The sequence below is a fragment of the Pyxicephalus adspersus genome, chromosome 3 (genome assembly GCF_032062135.1).
Source record: "Pyxicephalus adspersus chromosome 3, UCB_Pads_2.0, whole genome shotgun sequence".
In the NCBI taxonomy this organism is placed as follows: domain Eukaryota; kingdom Metazoa; phylum Chordata; class Amphibia; order Anura; family Pyxicephalidae; genus Pyxicephalus; species Pyxicephalus adspersus.
Genome location: NC_092860.1, coordinates 56,137,166 through 56,149,281, shown reverse-complemented (window position 1 = coordinate 56,149,281; position 12,116 = coordinate 56,137,166). Strand labels below are relative to the sequence as shown.

Sequence of the window (12,116 nt, the reverse complement as noted above, 5' to 3'; positions counted from 1 at the left end):
CTGATTTCCAGTTTTGACCTAGAATTGGTTTCATTTAGTTTGATCAAGCAGCTATTTTGCTTGACCAAATAAAGTACTTTTATATCAGTTTAATACAAAAAAAATAAACAAAACAGGCTAGTAAGCTGATAACTTGCTCTCTGCTTGTGCTGGTATAAATTATTTATTTTTTAAATCTATGTTAGAGATGGGTGACGTCTATAGTCCTTTTTCGTTTGTATTATCCCAAAAACATGCAGTTAAGTTAATTGGCTTCCTCCTGAAAAACAAAATTGACCTTAGACTACATTAATGACAGATGACTATAGTAGGGACATTAGATTGTGAGCTCCTTTGAGGGACAGTTAGTGACACAACTATGGACTATATACAGCGCTGCATAATATGATGGCGCTATATAAATACTGTATAATAATAATAATAATAATAATAATATCAGTCGATTATCAAACGAAAACCATTGCATGTGTGTACGTAGCCAAAGGCAGCAGTTGTAAAATGTTGCTGTGCTATTTATTTTAAATGGCAACCCAATGCATTTGTACAGAAGCTGGGCACCACACTCTTACAAATATGAACAAACTTTTTTTGTTTGTTGAGATGCATTAGTAACCCACTCAAATGTAATGTTTTTTTTTTTTTTTTAATAGAGGAAAATAGAGACATTTTATATATTTGTATAAACTTGACACACAAAGCCTAGTTTTATCATGAAGACCATCTCCCACTGCAAAAGTCCAAATCACATGTTTTTTTTACAAGATTGGATGTTCAGATAGGTTTTTATGGAGTGTAGTAGATATAGTTAGCCTGCTATCAAATGAAGCCTAAGGACTCATTAAGTCTGGGAATCCTGGTGAATCCAGACAAGAGCACCAGACCAAATGGAGTCCAAAAATAAAAAAATTATGTTGCAGGACCCAAAGAAATCCACCCTGATTTGATCTTTTGCTAATCTGTATACTTGAATGGAGGATTTAAAATAAATTTGAGAAATCTCAGGACTTCTTGCTGAGCTGTGGTTTCTTCAACACCACCAGATGGCAATGCTTCACTACAAAAGGTATGTTTTAGAACACTACACTTAAACATTCCTACAAAGAATATATTTGTTTCTTTTAATTGCAGAAAAATCTGTGTATACTATTGGGGAAAGGGGGTAACTCACTTGATATAATATAAGGTATAAACAAAATAAAATGTTTTACAGAAATCCAAATACAGAACAGTTCTGGAATATAACAGGCATGCTTTATATCATCACTAGATGGCAATAGAGGATGTAGCATAAAAGCATAGCACAAAAAAGACATAAATACATATACTCCAGAACTATCGTGCAGAGGTTGCTGGCAACTTCTTTAAGTCTATGTTCAAACTAGCAAAAAAAATGCAGTGTTTATCACTTCCAGGTGCCTACTATCCATAGTAAGGTGTCCAGAAGCAATTTTAGGTAAAATGCTTGGTTTTTACAGGTGTTTGTTAAAGTCTATGCAAACATTTTGAGGCTTTTTTTCCCAAAATATTGAATATATCCCCCCTTATATTCAAATTATATTCTTCAATAAGCTTAGGACTTTCCTGGATAGGAAATGGAGTTGCAAGCATTTGTGCCCCCTCCTCTATCCATAAAAGGACTTCAGGAATCTGGTTTCCCAAAAAGTGTGTAGATCCTGTGCCTCTTGGACAATCCATACCACCATCCACCTCCAACCACCTGTGGGGCTGGGCTCTGCAGGTTGGGAGCTTATTTGTAATCTGGAAGCTTTATTAAAACAGCCCCAGATAACATTCACCCTTAGGAATGAGTACACTGTACACTATACCCATTCCCAGAAAGAGTTAAATCAGCCCTTGAGAAGACAATAATATTGGAAAAAAAATCTTTTAACATTTTTTCTTTAATGAACACTTACCTTTTGCAGGATCCAGCAATGGTTGCTTCACATGCAGCATCAGCTGCTTTCCGCTGTAGACTGTAGTCAGAAGCTTCTGTCATGCATTCAGCCAATACAGCAAGGCTCCTCAGTTACTGGATAGTAACGCTGGAGAGATCTTCTATTTCATTATTAATATAAGTTGCAATGTAATATATAATAAAAGAAAATTAACATTCCAAACAGTTTTATCACTTGATGTGTAAAAATAACCCCAAGAGCAAACATTTTATAGGATGACTGCATTGATTTTTTTTTTCAGGCTGTCTTAGAATGCAATACCAAGGTCCCCTTCAGACTGACAGCCCCTAGCTGCACAGCAAATTGCACAGTGGGCAATAAGAGTGTGACATGCCATGTTTGTAAACTGCGCAGTGAGCTGCCATGACCACAGCAACATGCAGCCACATGCAAAAAAAACGGTCCTATCCACTTGTAAAATAAAGATACGTTTTTTGGCTTTACCTGTAACTACTTTTATTCACAAAAGTTTTTCAGGAGTGCTGGAGTGCTGACTCCAGTGTCTGATTTAGAACAGACCATTAGAAAGAACGTCTAAATCTATGTACAGTAAATGAAAAATCTGGATGAGCAAGAAAATTCAAATATCCAAACAAGCATAACATTGCAAACATATTTGGTTGTTCAACATCCAAAGTCAATTCATTTTACTCAATACCAGTTAGTTTAAATAAAGAAACATCAAATACATGTTAATTTTTTATCATTTATTGTCATGGATAGAAAAAAGAAGGACACAATAGATAGAAAAATAGAAAAAAATAGCACTGTGGTCTCTGACCTTTACATTTAGGAGGCAAATTACACCCAAAACTGTGAACAGCAGATGGGGATTATACAATGATTGAAAGCCCATTGAAGAGGCTGTCATATGCTGGCACGGGATTGTTCCAGCAGCAAATGTTTTCATATCATATGGTACAATAGTTCTACAACGATCAATGCATTTTGACTAAATGTTGTGTGTGTGTATGAATGTGTGAATCAGGTGTTCTGTTATGGGGGGTCAGACTCCTATTTTGTTACCCTCTTATACAATACAACGTGATAATACCAGGTAATTTCTATTTGTGTTGCAAAGTTGCTTAGACTTTCTCTGTGTTTTCCAGTAAAGCAGTGGTCTTTATATTATCTGTGGTACATAGTACAGGATAATATTTTCTATACAAAGGACCATTCTGGCTGTCACCATGCAACTCTGGAACACAAGTAGGGAGTTCATTCTTTGCCTTGGAAAGACATTCAAAATAGCTTTTAAATGTGGGCTACATCCACCAATAGATAGTGGTAACAGATTAATAAAAAGTATCATATCCTACAACATAACTTACTATCTTATAGTATGCAAGAGTTTAGCTCTTAAACTCTGTTATGAGCGTGTTTGGGTAGTGGAGTCTGTCTGATACATATAAATAACACTTCCAGTTAATAAATATGCCTCACGCTATGTACAATATACACATGGAATGCCCGTGTGCTCATTCAGACATGGCCATTTATTCAGGATGATATCACACATAGTTCTTCACTGTGTCATCGAGATCCATGGAAAATTTTGAGTGCTCTGTAAACAGAAATTAAAATGATATCAATATTCTTTTATCTTGAAAAATTCTGCCCAGCAGAAGAAAACAAAAATTGCATTTTGTCATAAACATGAAGCTGGCATACAAGGGCAAAGTGACATTAGGAAGATGATTCCTGCCCCTATTTACTGGATAAAAAGTTGTGCTTAGGCTTGATAAAGAAATGTCATTCTTATGGAATACATTTTCTTTTGAAAACTTTTTATTATTTTCAATTGTCAAGAGGTCCTTTGCTGTTTTGTAAATATGACATTCTATCTCTGCCTTATTTTAATCACAGATCCAGTTCAATTAGTGATTTATGTGCAAACAGATTGTCTGCATCTGCACTGTAGACACTGAAGCAATCTGTTCCACATAACAAGTGATGATGGTATCTCTGCTGCACTGCACTCATGTAACCTCTGGAGATTACAAACTCTTACACCTTTACATTTCTTCAGTTCATGATAACAAAAAAATTAATTAGGAATTTGTCTAGGAGGGTAGTATTGTCAATACTGGCTGTCTGAAATCATATGTAATAGGGGAAAAGCATTTTACCTAATCTAAATTAAAGCTATCAGGAGCTGCTTGATTTTAACAAAGTTTTGTTAGAGCAGTTGCCAACTTTGCTCATACTCTTATACTGAATACATACAAAATGACTGCCTACATCTGGGATAATATTCTCAAAGAATAATGAAAGGATCAAGAGGTATATTTATTATGTTGCTTGGGATCCCTTGATATTAAAGAGATATATTTATTTTAGATAAGCTATGTAGCTGTTTTCAAAAGTAAGTGACAGGTTCTTTAAAGCATTCAACATACTTCCTGTTGCCTGGTCTCCCCAACCCCCCCGCCATGGTTTTATAAAGATGTATGGGTTAGTGGATGGAACCACAGAAGTCAGTTGACAATGTGAGCATCTAACATCCAAAGAAATGTTCAACACAGAAGAACTTTCAGCTAAATTCTTTTGAAACTTACCTACCCCTCTTTTTCTGTCTCTTAAAACGCTCACTACTTCCCATTACTCCATATCTCTCTCCTATTGTGTGAGACTTTCCCCCACCTCCTAGATTGTAAGCTCTTCTGGGCAGGGTCCTCTCCTCCTCCTGTTTCACTGTCTGTATCTGTTTGTCTTTTGTTACCCCTATTTAATGTACAGCGCTGTGGAAATGGCTATATGGTATGTAGTATGTGCTTGTGTTAAAAAAGTGTTTAAAAAAGGCAAAACTTTGAAATTACAGTTTTCCCTAAAAGTATAACTGCATATTTATCATATTATATATTTATACAATGGGGATTTATATTTTTCCTTATGTGGACACATATATGTGGGCCAATTCACATCACATCATTCTTTAGTTCATGCGGGTTAACCTGCATGTTAACATACATCACATTAAGGCAGCCCATTAATCTTAGAGGACAGCCTAGCTCACCAAATAAAGTGAAATGCATTAGTGTAGTGCAGGGGTCTGCAACCTGAGGCTCCGGAGCCGCATGCGGCTCTTCACCCTCCTTGTTGTGGCTCCCTTCGGCTGCCGCGGGGAGATCTCTGATGGGGGATCCCCTTCCTCCCAAGACACTGCTGCGGAGGGGGATTCCCTATCCGGTGTTCTAATGAAAAAAATCTACCAGTGAAATAAATCTACCACGGGGCGTGTACAAATGGGTGTGTACAATGACATCCCCCTCCTTTGAACCCAAATTCCTCTGGAATGGGGAGATGTACAAAACCAAAAATGTAGGTGCAAGTGGGGGACACCTGTGACTAACACCCCCTAAAATTTATTTGTTAGGCTATCATCAGAACATAAAGAACTCTGCCCATCAAAAATATCTACCGTTACACATTGCTGGAGGCACCTGAACCCCAATTTCTCTGGAACAGGAAGGGGGTACAGGTGAACAAAATTAGAGGTGCAAGTGGGGGACACCTGTGGCTAACACCTCCTAAAAACTCCACCCATCAAAAAACCCCTACCCTGTTACACATTGTTGGAGGCTTCTAGCACCTAAACCCCAATTTATCTGGAAACGGGGGTACAGGTGAAAAAAATTTGAGGTGCAAGTACGGGACACCTGTGGCTAACACCTCCTAAAAATTCATAAAAACTCTGCCTATCAAAAAAATCTACCGTTACACATTGCTGGAAGCATCTGAACCCCAATTTCTCTGGAATGGGGGGGAGGCGGTACAGGTGACCAAAATAGAGGTGCAAGTGGGGGACACTTATGGCCAACACCACCTACAATTGAATCGCTAAGGCATCGTCAGAAAATAAAGAACTCTGCCCATCAAAATAATCTACCCTGTTACACATTGCTGGAGGCTTCTAGCACCTGAACCCCAATTACTCAAGATTGGTGGGTACAGGTAAACAAAATTAAAGCTGCAAATGAGGGACACCTGTGGCTAACACCCCTTAAAATTTCATCGCTAAGGCATCGTCAGAACATAAAGAACTCTGCCCATCAAAAAAATCTACCCTGTTAGGTTAGAAGCCTCCAGCTAATGTAACAGGATGATACGTTAGAAGCTGGAGGCTTCTAGGGGCATAGTCCAGGGTTTAATTTATTTCAAAGTAGGCCTACACATGCACACTTGTTGTAACAGGTAAAATTTAAAAAATATTAAAACTTTTAAAAGTTTATAAACTGTGTTATGTTTTGCGGCTCAAGACTATTTTTCTTTAGTGGAAGAGGAGGCAAAATGGCTCTTTTGATAGTAAAGGTTGCTGACCCCTGGTGTAGTGCAATGTGACCCATGTCTGTGTGTTGCCACTGTGGTTTCTATTAATTGACAAGGTGCATTTGGAACAATGCAGTTTAAATGGCAATGCATGCACCAGAACCTGCATAATGTGTAATTCAGCACCTAATATTATTTGTGTTGGCAATATGAATTCATTTCTATAAAAAAAACATTAAGCTGTGTGGTTATCCTCAATAACATTCTTAAGGATAAAGCCAAAAAGCAACTACAGTGCGCACATCTATTTTTGATCATTTTGAAGGTATTGTAGCGTCTGTGTGTGTGTGGTTTATAAATCTTGATTTGAATCAATCTTACATAGCACATAAATTAAAGGAATAAATCAAGTGGAATTTTTCGGAAACAAAAGTACTTTTGGTTGCAACTGGAGTCTAATAAAACCAAATGGAATACTTTGCATGCCAAAATAGAATATGTGTGTGGTCGTAAGTAGAATACAGAAAACACGTGTACGTAAAAAAAAAAAAAAAATATTTAGGTCTTGCTTTTAAAGGAGTAATGATAATGATAATGATAATTTCATCTGCTGTTACATTTATTACTGAGAATGTCCCAGACATAAGGACACAATTAAGCTACAGTTTTGTGTTTTAAAGTCATAAAATGCCTATGGGACTTCAAGAAACCCTATAGAATATTGTAAAACTGCATAAACTGTTATAGATACCTGCACAGCTGCCCGAGTGACGGACTCCTATAGATCGCCCTAAGAAACAAGTGGCTCTTCGAAGATGACAGGCAGAGGGGTAGGTGACATTGTTGTTCCCACACAGCATGTAGTCAGACGCAATCATCGGGCACGGAGAAGTACGGCACATGACGCAATGGGCACTTCCTGTCTGGTCCACGACACAAGAATGTGTCCCTGGGCAAACCACATTGGAGCAGGACTCTGGAAGAGAATAGGACAGCTATTGATATCCAAGACACAGGGCATCATTGTGTTCAGTATGAAATACAGCAGACAGTCTTGTGTTCATAAGCTGTTTGTCTTCTGTCTATGAGTGGTTACATTCACTTGGATGAACTGTTGAATAAAAAGGATGCTGAAAAGGTCAACAAAGGTCACACAGCAGATTTTTATATTACTAGGGATTCAGAAGAAGCAAATTCCCAGAGCTACTAATACTGTCTCTTCTCCCACATTTCCCATAATAAAAAATTCAAACAGGCAAACCTCTATGTCACCATGGTGGTGGGTAAAAGAACCTGGCGAGACACATATGTAAAATCACATATTCAATGTTCTAGAGATATGAAAAGGATGGTTCTATTCCACATAATCTAACCAAATAGGAAAAAATAATGTTGAGTAGACTGGCCCATAACTGTAAGTCAGTAAAATTGATCTGGGTTAGACTTTTGTTGGTTACAGTAATATAAGTAATCTTTATCTGTTTTATTAAAGCTCCTCTAGACCAGATCAATTCAAGGTTTGGTGGATCATCCAGGTTCTCCCATGACAGTGTTGGACAGCTTTAATAAATCAGGCCCAATGGACACAGTCATTGTAGCATTCTAAACCGCCTGCTAGCTGATCACAGTACATTGTCATTTTTGTCCTAAACAATAAACATATTACTTTAAAAATCTAAAGTTAGAATATTAAAAAATAAGTAGTATTTCCTAATTTGTTCACTTAGCATAGTGAAGAAAATTAGGTGTTTACTTTAAATATAAATCATAAACATGTTAGCCTAATGATCTGAGTCAGCTCACACAACCAAGAACCCCTCTGTTTTTATTGTCCTATCTATTCTTCACTCCACTACTCCCCATAGTATTTTTCCTACCAACTCATTGCTGTGTTCTGCTCCCATAGTGGCCCTAGTTCACTCCTTCCTACCTGGTACCTAACCATAACCCCCTGTGCTTAGTGTCTAACTGTAACCCCCCACTGTTGGGGCCTAAACCTAATACTTTTTTTTGGTGCCCAACCTTCGCACCTGTTACTTGGTGCTTAAACATATTTCAATGGGAAGCAACCAAAGTTTCACTGGGGGACGGGGGGGGGGGACTAGGTGGTCACTGATTTCCAGTTTTGACCTAGAATTGGTTTCATTTAGTTTGATCAAGCAGCTATTTTGCTTGACCAAATAAAGTACTTTTATATCAGTTTAATACAAAAAAAATAAACAAAACAGGCTAGTAAGCTGATAACTTGCTCTCTGCTTGTGCTGGTATAAATTATTTATTTTTTAAATCTATGTTAGAGATGGGTGACGTCTATAGTCCTTTTTCGTTTGTATTATCCCAAAAACATGCAGTTAAGTTAATTGGCTTCCTCCTGAAAAACAAAATTGACCTTAGACTACATTAATGACAGATGACTATAGTAGGGACATTAGATTGTGAGCTCCTTTGAGGGACAGTTAGTGACACGACTATGGACTTTGTACAGCGCTGCGTAATATGATGGTGCTATATAAATACTGTGTAATCATAATAATATTAATATTATTCCTATACAGTTGGGTGACAGAGCATTGTTATCCTAGAACTGGGTGTCTGTAATTAGCAGAATCAGCAGGTGAATATTGGGAAAAAGACTGGAAAAAGAAAACTTTGTCTTTGAATCATTCTTTTTTTGTAGGATCATTATTTCACTAGATCACAGTCCAATTATTGTTCCTCCCTGCATAACAGCAGAGTTGGAGGTCATTACTCAACTCCATGCTGCAGCCATATTAACTAAGTCCTGCGCTAATTTCCCCAGGCTGAGGATGAATGCAATCAGTGTATTTCTTTAAGCCGGAGGAGTTAGGAAGATGTAAGACATGTGTTTGAGCGGACGGACTGTTCCTTCTCCTGCTGCCAAGTGTTTACACTGATTTCTGCTGCTTTTCTTAAGAATACAAAATGTGTTTCTTTTCACTTTCCAAGAAAAAGGAAAAAAAAAATCAGAAGTGACAAACGGAAAGTAAAGCACACATTCCATGTAACAGAACTGAGAAGGAGGAATGATATTATATATCCCTTAGATGAAATGCAGGAAAAACACAATTTTGTACTAAAAGGTTTGCCTATCCAGAAAAGCACAATGCAACTTGTTTCCATCAGAAATTAGCTTGTTTTGTGGTATAATAGGCAAGCATAAATAGCTGTTGTCAAAGTATTCCACAGCAACAAGTCTCCCCCTAGCGTCATAATATTCCTAGTTACTAGCTCCTGAGAAAACTTTCCATTTATATTAAGTTCACTTCTTCACAGTGAATTTAATTCATCATTACAGCAGTGCTACATAACAATCTAATTGTATAAAGTAAGTAAGGAGAAGGGGTATGAAGAAATGGTTGAAAGAAGTAAATATCAAGAGTTGCCAACTTTTTAATTGTTTAGACCTACTGACAAATGTGCCTCCTCATCCAATCTGTTTTTAACAACCTAATGTAATCTGTAGAAATACACTGAATTATGATGAACCAACACATCAACTTTTCTTGACTAACAAGCTATACAATTAGATTGTACTAATTTTAGGTCAGCTTTACACTGACCCACTGTCTACTTATATATAGTTTAAAATAATAAAGAGGAATCAATAGGCAAACAACTTAAACCTCATCTGGAATATGCAGTCCAGTTTTGGACACCAGTTCACAAATAAAGATATGGATAAACTCAGCTATAAGGAGAGATTAGCTAAACTGAATCTATTCTCCCTTGAGAAGAGACATTTTAGGGGGGATATGATCACCCTGTATAAATATATGAACGGTCCATATAGAGAACTTACTTTATAATTACCCGCTTTAGGGTTTTACAAAGGACAAGGGGTCTGTAAAAATATGATTGGATTGTTTTACAGTTTTAAGTCATATAATATTAACATATTCTAAGGGAAGCCAAATACCTACCTGTATGTTTTTAAATGTGGAAAGAAACCACACAAACACTGGATGAATTTTTAAGCTCTATGCAGATAGAATTTAAACCTGGACCTAGTTCCTCCATGCCACTGTGATGTTTGACCAATACTCTTACTACATTTAGGGATTGCCAAATTGTGTTGGCAACTGTTTTGTATAACAGTTCACATTATGCCAGTTCATACACAGGGCATGTGGGGGAGAATGTTATAGCTGACATTTCTTATGAAAGCTTCAATAGTTACAAAAGTTCAAGTAAATTTCAGCTTTTAAGCTTGTGGTATTACTGGTAGCATGTTTTTTTATTATTGCCACATACTACTTTGAGGAGGATCTAACAATTTTATCATCTAGATAAAATACGTTTCTGCCAAGTTTGTTATTGTGATGATTAAAGTTGAACTCCAGGCAAACAGTTAGGTTGGAATTGAATTAAATGTTTTAAGGCATATTATAAACGTGATAAAATGCGTGCACACAGGTTGTTTGTTGCAGATGGGACATTCTATGTGTGTTCTGCAATGAAGCTTACCCTGGTCTGATCTTGCACATCTCCATGTATGATCCTGTCATAGCTAGCTGCCAGAAATGAATGAACTCATGCACAAATGAGCAGAGTTGGGTGATTTTGGCCTGGCTAATCAAAACGGTTGAAGACCCAAACCTGGAAAAGGACCATGTTAAGATATCAACACCGGCAATAGAGCGAGTAGAGGTGAATTTAGATCTGTTTTATTACACCCAGCAGCAAATATAAAAAAATCACTTTATCTAATTATCTTTACAGACAACCAATATAAGTATCTGCTTTTGCCCTAATATCAATATTCTATAATGTCCTACATGTTACAATGTTACATTTTTTTAAAAATAATGTAATTTCAGATGTGCTGCATTGTACTTCCACCACTCCAACCATGAAATGGGTGGCTTTTTATTCTCTTCCTGGCCAATCACAAAGCACCTTGTATTCTGTGAAAGGTTGTATTGTGCATCAGCAGTATTGTTTGTACATATGTACAATTACAGGGACATTGGGGGTAAGGTGGGAGTCACCAGAATAGGTCACATTTTATGCTAAAACTTTTGACTTGTTAAAATATATTAGCTGTAGTTATTCTGCTGTTTTGCTGCAATCTGATAAACTCTTTCCATGGGACCATTATTATGACTATCCATCTAAGCAAAAAAAAAAAAGATAATTTTCCCCAATGAAAATAAATGAATTTGATATTTTTTTTAAATATAATTTGCAATTGATTGATTTTGTTGTAAAAATTATTTCATGATCTTTTGTTCTTATATATCACCATGTAATATATAGTAGGTAGCCCCAATGAAAATGAGGTGGAAAAGTCTGCATGTAGATGCTTTCTGTTGGAACTGAACATTCTTCAGTTATCATGTACATATGCACCTGCCCAGCAAAGTTCCTGAAGTTGTTTTCAACTGTTGGCAAGTAAGCTTTCACAAGTAGTGCTGCCAAGAGATTCTGTATATATCAGCGTCTGTTTGGCAGCGAGTTAAAGGAAATGTAGTCATGTGATCATGTTCAACACACTTTTGAAAGAAAAAAACCTTTTTTATAGCAGAAACAATTGTTCTTACATTTTCATATATCTAAGAGTAATACTGGACAAAGTTATTAGCTTTCCAGTGTAGACCATCACCCAGTGGATTTATGGCTTTAGTTACTCCTAACGCTGTCCCAACAGTGGCTTATGTGTAAGGAAACATTAGCTTGTCAAACCTGTCCAATATAGAATAGTTGTAGCTGGAAGGAATTTCTGTTCCTTAGACATAAAATTATCACCCAACCTGGGTGAAAAGGTCTAGATCAGGCAACTGACATAATTGGTCTGATTTCTTAAAGCTCCCCAAACAGGAGAGAAAACAATTTCTTCAGCAAAGCTGGATCATCCAGCAAACCTGGAAT

At 36.9% G+C, this 12,116-nt stretch overlaps 1 protein-coding gene across 1 annotated transcript in view; it reads right to left on the bottom strand.

Moving 5' to 3' along the window:
* Positions 1 to 2,650: 2,650 nt before the first annotated feature.
* Positions 2,651 to 12,116, bottom strand: part of FSTL3 (follistatin like 3) — a 31,245-nt gene continuing 21,779 nt past the window's right edge. The window contains exons 4-5 of the mRNA XM_072404777.1: positions 6,979 to 7,203; positions 2,651 to 3,522 (exon numbers count right to left, since the gene is read on the bottom strand). Of these exons, the coding sequence (XP_072260878.1) occupies positions 3,470 to 3,522; positions 6,979 to 7,203 (278 nt within the window). The 3' untranslated portion in view covers positions 2,651 to 3,469. The remainder of the gene's footprint in view (positions 3,523 to 6,978; positions 7,204 to 12,116) is intronic.